This window comes from Mustelus asterias, chromosome 5, assembly GCF_964213995.1.
Source record: "Mustelus asterias chromosome 5, sMusAst1.hap1.1, whole genome shotgun sequence".
NCBI lineage: Eukaryota > Metazoa > Chordata > Chondrichthyes > Carcharhiniformes > Triakidae > Mustelus > Mustelus asterias.
Genome location: NC_135805.1, coordinates 51,555,119 through 51,573,705, shown reverse-complemented (window position 1 = coordinate 51,573,705; position 18,587 = coordinate 51,555,119). Strand labels below are relative to the sequence as shown.

General features: G+C 44.1%; 1 protein-coding gene across 2 annotated transcripts in view; it reads left to right on the top strand.

The window, feature by feature from the left end:
- The first annotated feature begins 263 nt into the window (after nucleotides 1-263).
- LOC144493529 (interferon gamma receptor 1-like) overlaps nucleotides 264-18,587 on the top strand; it is a 51,992-nt gene continuing 33,668 nt past the window's right edge. For both annotated transcript variants that reach the window (XM_078212582.1, XM_078212581.1), the window contains exon 1: nucleotides 264-562. In XM_078212582.1, the coding sequence (XP_078068708.1) occupies nucleotides 472-562 (91 nt within the window). In that variant the 5' untranslated portion in view covers nucleotides 264-471. The remainder of the gene's footprint in view (nucleotides 563-18,587) is intronic.

Below are 18,587 nucleotides of genomic sequence, written 5' to 3'. Positions count from 1 at the left end.
TCACAGTAAATTCATTGTGGTGTTAATGTGAGCCTACTTGTGACAATAAAAAATTAACTTAAATTCGACCCCAAACATTAACTTGTTTCTCTCTCTCTCTCTCTCCACAGACGCTGCCAAACCTGCTGAGAATTTCCAGCACTTGCAATTTTTATTTCAGGTTTCCAGCATTGGTAGTATTTTGCTTTTACTATGCAAATAGTCATGACGCGATGTGGAAAGTCCACCCATCTGGATCCAGTGCTCTGAATCCCTCCCAAGCACGGGGTGATTTCCTGTTGCGAGAGGGAGTGTTAGCCTGAGGAATAACCTTTAGGAGCGGTGCTGGGCAGAGAGCTGCTGCCAGGGGGAGCGGATCTGGACAGGACATGCTGCTGCTGCCGCCTCGGGGCGGTGGCTGAGGCCGACTCGAGTTAGGGAGCTGTGTGACCCATGAAGCGGCCGAGAGACTGAAGGAGTCCGCAGGTTACAATGTGGCGGAGCAGAACTCCAGTATCGAGCCTGCTCTTATTCTGCGCTTTCTTCCTCTATTGCAGCGACAGAAGCCCACTCCATGCACTGGGTAAGTGTTTCCAAACATAGCGACAGGCTGGGCGGGGGTCCCTGTATTAAAAAAACAACACTGATCTCTCAGCAGAGAAACAAAAACAAAGGCAGACGAATGGAACTGGGAAAGAAAAAGTCCCTGGTGCGAGTTGGGGATTTCCAATTCCTATTTACAGTCTGGGCCTGTCTTGCCAAGGGGTGGGGTGGGGGGGGGAGAGGGCGGATTGGATCTCTGGGTTAAGGCGTTAAAATCCATATTGTCAAAATGATCAGTTCAACTCCACAGGGGGAGATTTTCAAACTGGAAGTCAGGCCAGGCTGTGTGTTGCTTCCCTGCCAGGCCCATGTTGGCCCCGGTCATTGTCTTTGTTCAGGGAGCCACTTCACGTCATGTACAGTAACCTGGCCAGAAACATCCTCCACATCCTCTTTCGGCTGGTTTACCAGCGTTTCTCTGTTCTGGTTAGTTGGTGCATTTTTGTCTTGTCTGGCTGCAGTAATCATTTCCAAATCTTCTCCCCAAATGCTGGAGGATTTCAATGTCTTTTTTTAAATTATTTTTTTAGGACTGCGTCTTACTTTTTTAGAGTTACAGCTTTTCAATAGTAAAAACGTAATATTGCTGGGGGTAACCTCATCAATCTTAGCAGCAATTTCAGAAAATCATAGTCACAAACAAAATATTTTTAAACAGCAATGCTGTTGCCCAAATGACAGCAATAATAAAAAACAAGACTGAGGAATATTACAGCAACATTTTAAAAAGGTATTGTTTTATTAAAATCGTGGATAATCGAGCGTTAGTTTCTCACAAGTATAATGTTAATCAAAGCATTTAACAAGCCATCTAATTGCCATCAAAATGTGTTTGATCAGTAAAGGTCAGGCACTGCACCAGTCCTTCGTGGCATGCAGCTCCTGAGCTGCAGTTTACAGACCCCTCCCTGTTCTTGGGAAAGACATAAAGATATTCGTCGGTATTCACACTGGAGAGGGACAGTGTTGTTGAGGGGAGTACTGAGATGCAGGCTGTTGGACTGGATGGGATTGATGTTCATAAGGAGGAGGTGTTAGCAATTCTGGAAAGGGTAAAAATAGATAAGTCCCCTGGGCCGGATGGGATTTATCCTAGGATTCTCTGGGAGGCTAGAGAGGAGATTGCAGAGACTTTGGCTTTGATCTTTGTGTCGTCATTGTCTACAAGAACAGTGCCAGAAGACTGGAGGATAGCAAATGTTGTCCCCTTGTTCAAGAAGGGGAGTAGGGACAACCCTGGTAATTATAGACCGGTGAGCCTTACTTCTGTTGTGGGCAAAGAGATAGGATTTATAATCACCTGGAAAGGAATAATTTGATTAAGGATAGTCAGCACGGTTTTGTGAAGGGTAGGTCGTGCCTCACAAACCTTATTGAGTTCTTTGAGAAGGTGACCAAAGAGGTGGATGAGGGTAAAGTGATTGATGTGGTGTATATGGATTTCAGCAAAGCGTTTGATAAGATTCCCCATGGTAAGCTTTTACAGAAAATACGGACACATGGGATTGAGGGTGATTTAGTGGTTTGGATCAGGAATTGGCTAGCTGTAAGAAAACAAAGGGTGGTGGTTGATGGGAAATATTCATCCTGGAGTTCAGTTACTAGTGGTGTACCGCAAGGATCTGTTTTGGGGCCACTGCTGTTTGTCATTTTTATTAATACTTGGATGAGGGCGTGGAAGGATGGATTAGTAAATTTGTGGATGACACTAAAGTCGGTGGAGTTGTAGACAGTGCGGAGGGAAGTGGCAGGTTACAGAGGGACATAGATAAGCTGCAGAGCTGGGCTGAGAGGTGGCAAATGGAGTTTAATGCGGAAAAGTGTGAGGTGATTCACTTTGGAAGGAGTAACAGGAATACAGAGTACTGGGCTAATGGTAAGATACTTGGTCGTGTGGATGAACAGAGGGATCTGGGTGTCCATGTGCATAGATCCCTGAAAGTTGGCACCCAGGTTGATAGGGTTGTTAAGAAGGCGTACGGTGTGTTAGCTTTTATTGGTAGAGGGATTGAGTTTCGGAGACAGGAGGTCATGCTGCAACTGTACAAAACTCTGGTGCAGCCGCATTTGGAGTATTGCGTACAGTTCTGGTCGCCGTATTATAGGAAAGATGTGGAAGTGTTGGAAAGGGTGCAGAGGAGATTTACCAGGATGTTGCCTGGTATGGTGGGAAAATCGTATGAGGAAAGGCTGAGGGGCTTGAGGTTGTTTTCGTTAGAGAGAAGGTTAAGAGGTGACTTAATAGAGGCGTACAAGATGATCAGAGGATTAGATAGGGTGGATGGTGAGAGCCTTTTTCCTCGGATGGTGTTGGCTAGCACGAAGGGACATAGCTTTAAATTGAGGGGTGATAGATATAGGACAGATGTTAGAGGTAGGTTCTTTACTCAGAGAGTAGTAAGGGCGTGGAATGCCCTGCCTGCAGCAGTGGTGGACTCGTCAACGTTGAGCGCGTTCAAGTGGTTATTGGATAAACATATGGATGATATTGGAATAGTGTAGATTAGAGGGGCTTTAGATTGGTACCACTGGTCGGCGCAACATCGAGGGCCGAAGGGCCTGTACTGCACTGTAATGTTCTATGTTCTATATAGGCCCAAATCTCCTGGTCTGGATCATTGGAGATAGGAAGTGTATACGTGCAAAGTAGCCAGCACTCTGCGGAAGTTGGAAACAGTGGGCTGATTTCCATTACTCGGGACTCTCTTAGTAAAGTTTCCAGACCACGTAATAGAACAGAGAGTACAGAAAGTGGCAGGAATCTAACCTCAGGCAGAGCAAAAAAGGTGACAAGTATGAGAAGGGAGGTGGTCAGTGCAGGACTGAGGGTGTTGTACCTACGCAGTATACGGAACAAGGTAAATGAGTTTGTTGCGCACATTAAAATTGGCCGGTACGATGTTGTGGGCATCACAGAGACGTGGCTGCAAGGGGATCAGCGCTGGGATCTAAATATCCAAGGATATGTGTCCTATCAGAAGGACAGGCAGATGGGCAAAGGGGACGGGGTTGCATTGTAAATAAGGAATGAAGTTAAATTGATAGCAAGAAGTGATATAGGATCAGAAGGCATTGAATCTCTGTGGGTAGAGTTGAGGAATCACAAAGTTAAAAGACCCTGATGGGAGGTATGTACAGGCCTCCTAGCAGTAGTCAGGATGTGGGGCAGAAAATAAATCAGGAGATAGAAAAGGCATATAAAAGAAGGCAATATTACAATAATCATGGGGGACTTCAATCTGCAGGTGGACTGAGAAAATCAGGTAGGTAGTGGATCCCAAGAAAAGGAATTTGTGGAATGTCTAAGAAGTGTTTTTTTGGAGCAGCTTGTGACAGAGCCTACTAGAGAACAGGCAATTCTGGATTTGGTGATGTGTAATAAGGCAGACTTGATTAGGGAACTTAAGGTGAAAGAACCCTCAGGGAGCAGTGACCACAATATGATAGAATTTATCCTGCAGTTTGAGAGGGAGAAGCTGGAATCAGATGTAACGGTATTACAATTAAATAAAGGTAACTACAAAGACATGAGGGAGGAGCTGGCCAGAGTTGATTGGAAAGGGAGCCGAGCAGGAAAGACTGTGGAACAGCAATGGCAGGAGTTTTTGAGAGTTATTCGGGAGGCACAACGGAAATTCATCCCAAGGAGGAGGAAACATGCTAAGGGGAGGACGAGACATACATGGCTGACGAGGGAAGTCAAGAACAGCATAAAAGCATACGAAGTGGCAAGGATGATTGGGAAGCCTTTAAAAGCGAGAAGGGGGCAACTAAAAAAGCAATACGGGGGGAGAAGATGAAATATGAGTGTAAGCTAGCTGGTAATATAAAAGAAGATGGGAAGAGATTTTTTTCAGTATATAAAGGTAAGAGAGAGACAAAAATAGCCATTGGACCACTGGAAAATGAGGCTGGAGAAGTAATAATAGGAAACCAAGCAATGGCAGAGGAACTGAATTGTTACTTTGCATCAGTCTTCACGGTGGAAGACACCAGTGGGATGCCAGAGCTCCAGGAGAGTCAGGGGGCACAGATGAGTGTAGTGGCCATTACTAAGGAGAAGATTCTGGGGAAACTGAAAGGTCTGAAGGTGGATAAATCACCTGGACCGGATGGACTACACCCCAGGGTTCTAAAAGAGACAGCTGAGGAAATTGTGGAGGCATTGGTGGTGATCTTTCAGGAATCACTGGAGGCAGGGAGGGTGATGTGGTGATACCGGCGTTGGACTGGGGTAAACACAGTAAGAAGTTTAACTTTTGTAGAAACTTGATGTCTGTGTCGATATGCGCGATTTTGTAGAAACTTGATGTCTGTGCCTTTCTTACTGTGGCATGGAGGCTGCCAGAGAACTGGAAAGTAGCAAATGTAACACCACTATTTAAATAGGGAGGGAGGCAGCAGATGGGAAATTATAGACCGGTTAACCTGACTTTGGTCATTGGCAAGATTTTAGAGTCCATTATTAAAGATGAGATCACAGAGTACTTGGGAGTGCATGATAAAATAGCACTGAGTCAGCATGGCTTTGTCAAGGGGAGGTCATGTCTGACAAATCTGTTAGAGTTCTTTGAGGAGGTAACAAGGAAGTTAGATAAAGGAGAACCAGTGGGTGTGATTTATTTAGATTTCCAGAAGGCTTTTGACAAGGTGCCGCATAGGTGACTGTTAAATAACTTAAGTGCCCATGGTGTTAAGGGTAAGATCCTGGCATGGATAGAGGATTGGTTGACTGGCAGAAGGTAGAGAGTGGGGATAAAGGAGTCTTTTTCAGGATGGCAGCCGATGACGAGTGGTGTGCCTCAGGGGTCAGTGCTGGGACCACAACTTTTCACAATATACATTAATGATTTGGAGGAAGGAACTGAAGGCACTGTTGCTAAGTTTGCAAATGATACAAAGATATGTAGAGGGATAGGCAGTATTGAGGAAGTGGGGGGGCTGCAGAAGGACTTGGACAGGTTAAAAGAGTGGGCAAAGAAGTGGCAGATGGAATATAATGTGGAAAAATGTGAGGTTTTGCACTTTGGAAGGAGGAATGGAGGCATAGACTATTTTCTAAATGGGAAAATGCTTAGGAAATCAAACACATTGGGACTTGGGAGTTATTGTTCAAGATTCTCTTAAGGTTAACGTGCAGGTTCAAGTCGGCAGTTAGAAGGCAAATGCAATGTTAGCATTCATGTCAAGAGGGCTAGAATACAAGAGCAGGGATGTACTTCTGAGGCTGTATAAGGCTCTGGTCAGACCCCATTTGGAGCTCTGTGAGCAGTTTTGGGCCCCATATCTAAGGAAGGATGTGCTGGCCTTGGAAAGGGTCCAGAGGAGGTTCACAAGAATGTCCCTGGAATGAAGAACTTGTCGTATGAGGAACGGTTGAGGACTCTGGGTCTGTACTCGGAGTCTAGAAGAATGAGGGGGGATCTTATTGAAACTTAAAGGATACTAGATAGAGTGGACGTGGAGAGGATGTTCCCACTAGTAGGAAAAACTAGAACCAGAGGGCACAACCTCAGGCTAAAGGGACAATCCTTTGAGACAGAGATGAGGAGGAATTTCTTCAGCCAGAGAGTGGTGAATCTGTGGAACTCTTTGCTGCAAAAGGCTGTGGAGGCCAGGTCATTGAGTGTCTTTAAGACAGAGATAGATAAGTTCTTGATTAGTAAGGGGATCAAGGGTTATGGGGAAAAGGCAGGAGAATGGGGATGAGAAAAATATCAGGCATGATTGAAATGTTGGAGCAGGCTCGATGGGCCGAGTGGCCTAATTCAGTTCCAATGTCTTATGGTCTTCTGGTCTGTGAATGTCTCTGACCCTGAGCTCAGAGCGGAGACTTGAGTCAGATACACATAAGTATCCTGGAAATGCTGCACTGTTTAATACCTTGTCAGAAGTTAGCCAGCATTACTCAACTGAGCATCACAACCAACACCCTCCCCATCAATCATCCCTCTGAAGTGGTCCAATGTGCCCCATACCAGCTGATTATCCTCCCTGACTACTCGCCTCCCCCCACCTACCCATTCACTAAATCACCCACTTACTGAAAGACTCAAAACTTTTGAAAGCTTACCTGAACATGGCAACTACTGTTGTGTAAAGGGAGCATGCCTTCCCTTCTCTCTCTGCTTATGCTCAAGGATCCTTGCTGGGGATGATTCCGCTGACCCTTCAATGCTTCAGCTGGGATTAGAAGCTAAGCTACGGCTGAGAAACATAAAGGGTGGGGTTGCACCAATCTTCGTGGGCAGAGTCTACTTGCTTAGCATCAACAGTGTCCAGAAGATTCCGGCTGTTTTATTTTGTGATGCAGTGATGGGGGTATTTGTAACTCCAGACTTTTGAATGAACCTACCTTGCATTAAGTAGATCTTTCTCTACACCCTAGCTATGACTGTAACACTACATTCTGAACTCTCTTGTTTCCTTCTCTATGAATGGTATGCTTTGTCTATATAGTGCGCAAGAAACAATACCTTTCACTGGATGTTAATACGTGATAATAATTAATCAAATCAATTACTTCTGTGTTCCATCCCCTCTTAGGTTCATTCAAAAGGGCGGCACGGTAGCACAGTGGTTAGCACTGCTGCTTCACAGCTCCAGGGACCTGGGTTCGATTCCCGGCTTGGGTCACTGTCTGTGTGGAGTTTGCACATTCTCCTCGTGTCTGCGTGGGTTTCCTCCGGGTGCTCCGGTTTCCTCCTACAGTCCAAAGATGTGTGGGTTAGGTTGATTGGCCATGCTAAAATTGCCCCTTAGTGTCCTGAGATGTGTAGGTTAGAGGGATTAGCGGGTAAATGTGTAGGGATATGGGAGTAGGGCCTGGGTGGGATTGTGGTCGGTGCAGACTTGATGGGCCGAATGGCCTGTTTCTGCACTGTAGGGTTTCTATGATTCTATGACTTCCAGGTGGAAATAGTAAATTGAAAGGATGAGCATTAAGGTATGCCACATAGTCCATAACAAATATTGAATGCTTTTTGAATTCAGGTGAGACAGACATTGCAATTATAGTAGCGGAAGGGTAGATGAATGCAGAACCCAGTTTTGCCACAAGGATAGTTGTACATTTGGTAAAATAAAAGCAAAATAGTGCGGATGCTGGAACCTGAAACAAAAACAGAATGCTGGCAAAGCTCAGCAGGTTTATAGGGAGAGAAAACAGAGTTAATGTTTCAAGTTCATATAATTCTTCAGAGCTGAAGAGAAGGAGAAATGCGTTGGAAGATGTACTGTATAAGAGGGGATGGAACACAGAAGTAATTGATTTGATTAATTATTATCACGTATTAACATCCAGTGAAAGGTATTGTTTCTTGCGCACTATATAGACAAAGCATACCATTCATAGAGAAGGAAACAAGAGAGTTCAGAATGTAGTGTTACAGTCATAGCTAGGGTGTAGAGAAAGATCTACTTAATGCAAGGTAGGTTCATTCAAAAGTCTGATGGCAGCAGGGAAGAAGCTGTTCTTGAGTCAATTGGTACGTGTCCTCAGACTTTTGTATCTTTTACCTGATGGAAGAAGGTGGAAGAGAGAATGTCCGGGTTGTGTGGGGTCCTAAATTTGCCGAGGCAGCAGGAAGTGTAGACAGAGTGAATGGATGGGAGGCTGATTTGAGTGATGGATTGGGCTACATTCACGACCTTTTCTAGTTTCTTGTAGTCTTGGGCAGAGCAGGAGCCATACCAAGCTGTGATACAACCGGAAAGAATGCTTTTTATGGTGCATCTGTAAAAGTTGGTGAGAGTTGCTGAGATGCCAAATTTTCTTAGTCTTCTGAGAAAGTAGCGGCGTTGGTGGGCTTTCTTAACTATAGTGTTGGCATGGGGGGTCCTGAACAGGTTGTTGGTGATCCAGACACCTAAAAACTTGAAGCTCTCAATCATTTCTACTTCATCCCAGTTGATGTAGACAGGGGCATGTTCTCCTTTACGCTTCCTGAAGTTGATGACAATCTCCTTTGTTTTGTTGACATTGAGGGAGAGACTATTGTTGCCGCACCAGTTCACCAGATTCTGTATCTCATTCCTGTACTCTGTCTCATCATTGTTTGAGATCCGACCCACTACGATGGTGTCGTCAGCAAACTTGAAAATCGAGTTGGAGGGGAATTTGGCCACACAGTCATAGGTGCATAAGGAGTATAGTAAGGGGCTGAGAACACAGTCTTGTGGGACACTGGTGTTGAGGATGATCGTGGAGGAGGTGTTGTTGCCTATCCTTACTGATTGTGGTCTGTGGGTTAGAAAGTTCAGGATCCAGGCACAGTGAGAGGAGCCGAGACGCACGGAGTTTGGAAATGAGTTTCCTCGGAATAATGGTGTTGAAGGCTGAGCTGTCGACAATGAATAGGAGTCTGGGATAGGTGCCTTTGTTATCTAGGTGTTCTAGGGTAAAGTGCACGGCCAGGGAGATGGCGCCTGCTATGGACCTGCTGCGGCAGTAAGCGAACTGTGGTGGATCCAGACAGTCCGGGAGGCTGGAATTCATTTGTGGCAGCTAGGAGAGATTGCAACAAAGATGTAGTAGAGAGGGTGAAACTGTTCCCATTGGTGGAAGGATCAAGAACCAGAGGGCACAGACTTAAGGTAATTGGTAAAATGGCAATACTATGAAAATCTTCAGCAAGTAATTAGGATCTGGAATGCACTGCCTGGGAGTAAAATGGAAGTAGGTTCACTCGAGGGATCATTGTTGCAAAAGGAAAAATGTACCATGCGACTGGGAAAAGGTTGGGGAGTGGCTTCTGCAGAGAAGAGCCAGCTCAGATACACTAGGCTAAATAGGGATGGGCAACTAATGCTGGCATTGCCAGCGATACCCACACTCCATGAAGGATGAAATTAAAGAAAATAATGTCCTCCTGTGTTGTGAAAGATTTATTATATAATCATAGAATTCCTTCAGTGCAGAAGAAGGCCATTCAGCCCATTGAGTCTGCACCAACAGTGTATCTCTCCCCTGCCCTATCCGTGTAACCCCGTGTAGTTACCATGGCTAATCCTGGTGCTGTGAGGCAGCAGTGCTGACCACTGTGCTGCCCTTCCCAGCATTACTTTTTATGCCTTTGATTCAAGATGGAATGTTATTTGTTTCAATTATCTTGCTTATTTACTGAGTTAGGCAGAGTGAAAGAATCTTACTCCAAAGCTCTTCTCTGCAGGAGCCACTCCCCAACCTTTTCCCAGCCGCATGGTACATTTTTGCTTTTGCAACAATGACCCCTTGATTGAACCTACTTCCATCTCAGGCAGTGCATTCCAGATCCTAATTACTTGCTGAAGATTTTCATAGTATTGCCATTTTACCAATTACCTTAAGTCTGTGCCCTCTGGTTCTTGATCCTTCCACCAATGGGAACAGTTTCACCCTCTCTACTACATCTTTGTTGCAATCTTTCCTAGCTGCCACAAATGAATTCCAGCCTCCCGGACTGCCTGGATCCACTACAGCCTTGAGACAGTAAGGGGCAATTTAACATGGCCAATCCACCTGGTGCTGTGAAGCAGCAGTGCTAACCACTGTGCTGCCCTTCACAGCATTATTTTTTATGCCTTTGATTCAAGATGGAATGTTATTTGTTTCAATTATCTTGCTTATTTTGTAAAACATATTTTACTGAGTTAGGCATAGTGATAGAATCTTACTCCAAAGTAAATAAATAAATAATGCAACATCAAAATCTCTAAAGAGGCTTCATCAGCAGTACAACTGACACTTTTGTCATACAATAATGTGGAGTACCGGTAAGATGATGTCAATCCTCAAAGGAATGAAAAATACGTTTGCCAGGTTTATTCTCATACTTTCACATATCTATTATTTCCTCATTCTGCTAACCTGATTTCTTCCATAGGATCCAAATATTTTTTCTAGTTCTTCCTCCTACCATCTTGGCTTTAATGAAAAGTCACAGGTCTGAAACACTGAGCTGCGTGTTGGGCTTGGCAAATGCGAGTTGGGTTATTTTCTCCAAATTTAGCCACACATTACATACATACTTTTGACTGCGGGACATTTAGTCAAGCAGGGCCTGGGTTTCCCAACTCCTGAGATAGCATCACAAGAGTTTGGGTGTCAATAATGCCAGAGGACTGCTGGATAGCTGACATCTATCTCCCCTCTTAAAAAGAGATACAACATGCCCAGGGAATTATAGACCTCTCAGCTCAACTTCAGTTGTAGAGAAAGTATTGAAATCCCCACTAAAAAAAAGAAAATAGAGAAAGGTTTAAAAGCCAAAAACAAAACTAAGTAGGCAACATGAAAAATTGTAAAGGCTTACTTGACCAATCTTGTTGAATTCTTTAAGGTCATAGCAGATACAGTAGATGTATAGCACGCAAGAATCAATACTTTTCACTGTATGTTAATACATGTTACAATAATAAATCAAAGAAATAAAAGCCAGAGGAACACAGGAGCAGGCCGTTTAGACCTGTGAGGCTATGCCTTAATTCACTGAGATCATGGCTGATCTACAACATAATTCCATATGCCCATCTTTACCTCAGTTTCTTCATTATCGCCAGTTAACAAAAATCGATCAATCTCGGTTTAAAAATTTACGATTGATTTTAGCATAAATTGTTATTTGTGGAAAACAGTTCCACAATTCTAATTGAAGCATAAGGTCTACTCCCTTGTATTCTAGTCTCTAGGTATAAAGGCCAGAATTCTATTAGCCTTTTTGATTCTTTTCTGAATCTTTTCATGACATTTTAATGATCTGTGTATTTGTGCCTCCACTGTTTATAACTTTTCAACATTTCGTACATTGTTTTAGCCTTTTTTGGTCCAAAGTGATTAATCTCACATTTGCCCATTTGAAATCCATTTGTCACTGTTTGGCCTATTTTTTGCAATTTTTGCTTCTATCTACACAGCTTAAAGTGTCATCTATCTTTGTGTCATCAGCAATTTGAGAAAGATGGCTTCCTATTCCATCACCTAAATCATTAGCAAATGCGCTGATTACATTTTTTAAAATCAGGGAGAGCGCAAACGCAACCCCCAACTACCACACGTTTTGCAGTCGTGGTGCATTGGGTAAGCCTTGTCCTGGGTGAACTATTTAAACATTTTTATTCCATCCAAAAAACCAAATTCAAATTGAATCCAATTCGTGGTCTTCACGAGAGCAACAAACAAGATCCAAGCTGACAAGATGAGGCATTGCATTTCAGCTATGAAGAGAGGCTGCTTCGGCTTTGGTTGCTTTCATTCGAGCAGAAAAGGCTGAGGGGGACCTGATTGAGAGGTACTAAATTATGAGCAACGTTGATGGGAAGAAATCCGTGCCCTTGGTAGAGGGGTTAATTACCAAGGGGTTGGTGGAATCATGAACCCGCTGGCTGAAAGGGTGGCACAGGCAAGAACACTCATAACATTTAAGAAGCATTTAGATGAGGACGTAAAATGCCGTAGCGTACAAGGTTACGGACCAAGTGCTGGAAAATGGGATTTGAATAGATAGGTACTTGATGGCCAGCGCAGATGTAATGGCCAAAGGGCCTCTTTCTGTGCTGCAAAAGTCTGACTTTATGATCCGTTCACACAGAAAATAAAACTCCAGATCCAATTAAAGAAAACTTAAATCCTTAAGGTGGCTATTCATTGGTTAAAAATCAAATATCTATTCAGTAAGCACATCAAATTTAATAACCTCTTAGACCGCCAACAGACCATGTGCACAACTCCCTGCTGAAATAAGTGGTCTGGCAGCTTTTGAAACGAGGCAAAGCCCCCTATTTATCGACTGCAGCTCAGTTTCAACACCACTATTCCTACGAAACACGTCTCCAAACTCCATGGCCTGGGGCTCGGCTCCTCCCTCTGCGACTGGATCCTGAACTTCCTAACCCACAGATCACAATCAGGATAGGCAGCAACACCACCTCCACAAGGCTGTGTCCTCAGCCCCCTGCTATACTCCTTATGATTGTATGGCCAAATTCCCCATAAACTTGATTTTCAAGTTTGCTTGACACCGCCATAGTGGGTCAGATCTCAAACAATGACGAGACAGAGTACAGGAAAGAGATAGAGAATCTGGTAAACTGGTGCAACGACAATAATCTCTCCCTCAATGTCAACAAAACCAAGGAGATAATCATCAACTTCAGAAAGGGTAGCGGAGGGCATGCCCCTATCTACATTTTTAGGTGTCCAGTTCACCAACAACCTGTCCTGGTCCCCCCCATGCCGACACTATATTTAAGAAAGCCCACCAATGCCTCTGCTTTCTCAGAAGACTAAGGAAATTTGGCATGTCCGCTACGATTCTCACCAACTTTTACAGATGGTCTCGTGGAGACATGGTCTCCACGAGAGCGACAAACAAGATCCAAGCTGACAATATGCATTCTTTCTGGATGTATCACAGCTTGGTATGGCTCCTGCTCTGTCCAAGGCTACAAGAAACTACAAAGGGCCGTGAACGAAGCCCCAGTCCATCACTCAAACTAGCCTCCTATCCATTGATACTGTCTACACTTCCTGCTGCCTCGGAAAAGCAGCCAGCATAATTAAGGACCCCACGCACCCCGGACATTCTCTCTTCCACCTTCTTCCATCGGGAAAAAGATACAAAAGTCTGAGGTCACGTACCAACCGACTCAAGAACAGCTTCTTCCCTGCTGCTGTCAAACTTTTGAATGGATTGACCTTGCATTAATTTAATCTTTCTTTACACCCTAGCTATGACTGTAACACTACATTCTGCACTCTCTTCTTTCCTTCTCTATGTACAGTATGCTTTGTATAACATGCAAGAATCAATACTTTTCACTCTATATTAATACATGTGACAATAAATCAAATCGATCAAGGGCTCAACTGTCAACGCAAACCTTTGCAACTGCAGGCCATGGAGCCTATTGAAACTGGAAATGCCAGGCTAGGCTCTCTTTGGTCTGCCGATCATAGTAGTCCAGGAGAGGTGCCTTTTTTCTCTAAGAGCTGCAGACTTTTTAAATCTAATTTAAATGCACGCTGAACATTTAAGTCATTTCATATCATGACAATAGATTTCACAAACACACTTTTCTTCAGATCTGAATGCATCACAAAACTTTTCCAAGTGGGTAAAGAACTTTATACATCTCATACCACTCACGGAGCCAATTTTGGCACAGGAAGCCCCCACAAACGGCTGTGATAAGACCAGATAATATATTTTTTTATAGAAACCTACAGCACAAAACAGGCCCTTCGGCCCCACAAATTGTGCCGAACATATCCCTACCTTTTAGGCCTACCTATAACCCTCCATCCTATTAAGTCCCATGTACTCATCCAGGAGTCTCTTAAAAGTCCCTATTGAGTTTGCCTCCACCACCACTGACGGCAGCCGATTCCACTCGCCCACCACCCTCTGTGTGAAAAACTTCCCCCGAACATTTCGCCTGTACCTACACCCCAGCACCTTAAACCTGTGTCCTCTCGTAGCAGCCATTTTCACCCTGGGTAAAAGCATCTGAGAGTCCACCCGATCTATGCCTCTCAACACCTTATATACCTCTATTAGGTCTCCTCTCATCCTACGTCTCTCCAAGGAGAAAAAACCACCTCCCTCAGCCTATTCTCATAAGGCATGCCACTCAATCCAGACAACATCTTTGTAAATCGCCTCTGCACCCTTTCAATCTTTTCCACATCCTTCCTGTAATGAGGCGACCAGAACTGAGCACAGTACTCCAAGGGGGGTCTGACGAGGGTCTTATATAGCTGCATCATTATCCCCGGACTCCTAAACTCAATCCCTCGATTGATAAAGGCCAGCACACCCATATGCCTTCTTAACCACCTCCTCCACCTGCGGGGCCGATTTTAGAGTCCTATGGACCCGGACCCCAAGGTCCTTCTGATCCTCTACCGTACTAAGAGTCTTTCCCTTTACATTGTACTCCTTCATCCCATTTGACCTGCCAAAATGGACCACTACGCATTTATCTGGGTTGAAGTCCATCTGCCACTTCTCCGCCCAGTCTTGCATCCTATCTATGTCCCTCTGTAACTTCTGACATCCCTCCAGACTATCCACAACCCCACCAACCTTCGTGTCGTCGGCAAACTTACCAACCCATCCCTCCACTTCCTCATCCAGGTCATTTATGAAAATGACAAACAGCAAGGGTCCCAGAACAGATCCCTGGGGCACATCACTGGTGACCGACCTCCATTTAGAAAAAGACCCATCTATACACACTCTCTGCCTCCTTTGGGCAAGCCAGTTCTGGATCCACAGGGCAGCAGCCTCTTGGATCCCATGCCCTTCACTTTTTCTAGAAGCCTTGCATGGGGGACCTTATCGAACGCCTTGCTAAAATCCATATAAACCACATCTACCACTTTCCCTTCGTCACTGTGTTTGGTCACATTTTCGAAGAACTCCACCAGGCTCGTAAGGCACGATCTGCCTTTGGCAAAGCCATGCTGTTGATTTGAGGGATGATACCCAGAATAACGCACTGCACTTTTTAGGTGCGACTGTGGCCTGAACTCCACTTTCCTGCCTGTCCCCCAAACCCTCGATATCCTTGCAAGATGCTAATATATCACCCCCAATGCCATGAACTCTTGACTTGTGCAGTAACCTTATCAAATGCCGTTGGAAAATCCAAATACACTACATCTGCTGGTTCCCCTTTATCCATCGTAAAGCACTCCAATAAATTTGTCAAACACAATTTCCATTTCATCAAACCATTTTGATTTTGCTTGATTGCTATTATAATTTTCTAAATGTCACGCTGCTACCTCCTTATTAATATACTCTAGCATTTTCCCAATGACAGGTGTGAGACTAATTGAGCTGTCATTGTTTTTTATTTATTCGTGGGACATGGGCATTGCTGGCTGGCCAGCATTTATTGCCCATTCCGAGTTGCTCTTGAGAAGGTGGTGGTGAGCTGCGTTCTTGAAACGCTGCAGTCCGCAATGCCATTAGGGAGGGAATTCCAGGATTTTGACCCAGCAACTGTGAAAGAGTGGCAATATATTTCCAAGTCAGGATGGTGAGTGGCTTGTAGGGGAACTTGCAGGTGGTGCTGTTTCCATGTATCTGCTGCCTTTGTCCTTCAGATAGAAATGGTCGTGGGTTTGGAAGGTGCTGTCTAAGGATCTTTGGTGATTTGCTGCAGTGCATCTTGTAGATAGTACACAGTGCTGCTGCTGAGCGTCGGTGGTGGAGGGAGTGGGTGTTTGTGGATGTGGTGCCAATCAAGCGGGCTGCTTTGTCCTGGATGGTGTCAAGCTTCTTGAGTGTTGTTGGAGCTGCACCAATCCAGGCAAGTGGGGAGTATCCCATCGCACTCCTGACTTGTGCCTTGTAGATGGTGGGCTGGCTTTGGGGAGTCAGGGGGTGAGTTACTCGCTGCAGAATTCCTAGCCTCTGGCCTGCTCTTGTAGCCAGTGCGTTTATGTGGCTAGTCCAGTTGAGATTCTGAACAATTGTAATCCAGAGGATGTTGACAGTGGGGGATTTAGTTATGGTAACACTATTGAATATCAAGGAGCAGTGGTTAGAATGTCTCTTATTGGTGGTCATTGCCTGGCATTTGTGTGGCGCGAATGTTATTTGCCACTTGTCAGCCCAAGCCTGGATATTGTCCAGATCTTGTTGCGTTTTAACATGGACTTCAGTACCTGAGGAGTCGCAAATCGTGCTGAATGTTGTGCAATCATCGGCAATCATTCCCACTCCTGACCTTATCTCCTGCTTTCTGTTGCACTCCTTTCTTGAATAGTGGGATGATACTTGAAGCGTTCCCCTCTCCTGGGACCTTTCCAAAATCAAAAGAATTTTGGTAGATTACAAACAATGTATCCGCAATCTCTGCAGCCTCTTTCTTTAAGACCCTAGGATGTGGGCCATTAGTTCCAGGGGACTTATCGACCTTTAGTCTCATTAGTTTTCCTAATACTTTATTCTCTAGTAGTTTTTTAAAGTTGCTATTTTTACTCTGCTTGGAAAGCTTTTTGTCTTCTACTGTGAAGACGGATACAAAATACTTCTCCAAAGTATCTGCAATTTCCTTTTTCCCTCTAATACTTCCCCAGTCTCACTCTCTAAGGAATCAGCCCTTTTTTCTTTTCTATAACTTGTAAAAGTTTTGCTGCCTGTTTTTATATTTCTTGCTAGTTTTCTCTTTTTTTTCCCTCTTATTATTGAAGATTAGGGTCATTTACTTTTACAGCACATGTTACCTGTTGAATGTTGCTTATTAGCAGAGTTGCTTATTAGCAGAGTAAAAAAAGCAACTTTAAAAAACTACTAGAGAATAAAGTATTAGGAAAACTAATGAGACTAAAGGTCGATAAGTCCCCTGGAACTAATGGCCCACGTCCTAAGGTCTTAAAGAAAGAGGCTGCAGAGATTGCGGATACATTGTTTGTAATCTACCAAAATTCTTTTGACTTTGGAAAGGTCCCAGCTGGACCGAAGAAAGGGGATTGAAAGCCACAAAATGCTGCCTTCTGCAGTTGGCACATGGATGCTGTATGAGGGAATAAAATTGCTATATCCTCGCCCAAAGTATCCACCCCATTGGATGTGCAGAATGCTCCTGAAATGTGGTTGCTGGGTCAAAATCCTGGAATTCCATCCCCAACAGCACTGAGAGTGTATCTACACCTCCGGGACTGCAGTGTTTCAAGAAGGCAGCTCACTGCCACCTTCTAAAGGGCAACTAGGCATGGGTAATAAAAACCAGCAACACCCACCTCCTGCAAATTATTTTTAAAAAAATTTAAATATGGTGTGGTTTCCTCGTGGCCTCAGCAGTGGCAAACACTCCCCATCCCTGCCCCGAATGGGAGAATTCTGCCAGCATTTCAGGTCAGTGACCTTACACCAGAAATGATTTTGTGCTCAAGTCTCTAGGATGAGACTTGAACCCACAAGCTTGTGACTCACAGGCAAAAGTATCTGAGTTACAGCTGTCACCAAATGCGTATTACAGTAATGATTGGAAAATAAATGCTTTCTTCCTGTAGGTGTTTTACTGCCATGTTTTCACTTTAACCGTAAAAGATAACAATTTATACAGACATTGTGGTTATTAAAAATTATGACCTACTTAACAAAACTTAAGTAACTAAGAAAAAGAACTAAAACTTAAATGTAGGTATTTTATGTTAGTTATCTCTCACAACAGGAACTGGTTTGACAAAAGTATAATTCTTCAATGAGTATGAGTAGAACTATGAGCAAATTCACTAGCAGGTTTACTAATTCCTAATCTGAGCACTTTGCACATGTATAAATATGCAAAGTTGCTGGTAAAGTGATCAACTCTTTTACTTGGAAGTTTTCAAAACTTTCTGTACACATAGCAGCGTACAGATATTGCAACACGGGGAAATCATAGAAACCCTACAGTGCAGAAGGAGGCCATTCAGCCCATCGAGTCTGCACCGACCACAATCCCACCCAGGTCCTACCCCCACATATTTACCCGCTAATCCCTCTAACCTACGCATCTCAGGCCTCTAGGGGGCAATTTTTAACCTGGCCAATCAACCTAACCCGCACATCTTTGGACTGTGGAAGGAAACCGGAGCACCCGGAGGAAACTCACGCAAACACGAGGAGAATGTGCAAACTCCACACAGCACTTATCAGCACTTAGCTCTGAACAGAGACATGTTGCCAAATCTTTTTGTCTTGCAGTCACCAGGACAATTGCAAGGTTGCCACATTTCAAACAATCACAACAATTTATGCTACAGGCGAAAGGGTGCTGTGCCGTTGGCAAGTCAACTCAGTTGCCCTGGAGAAAGCAACTAAGAACAATTAGCTCCCGAATTTCTGGGTAGTTCAGAAAAAAGACACGAGGCTTGAACGTATTTCTTTCCGTTTGCAAAGAATGGATCCCTACAAGTGAATAAATCTCACTTCGAGCAAACGTTAATGAGTCACGTTATTAGTTAATTAATCTTAATCAAGTGTTAGAGCTATTAACACACTCTGGATTATCTCTCCTGCTTTAACATG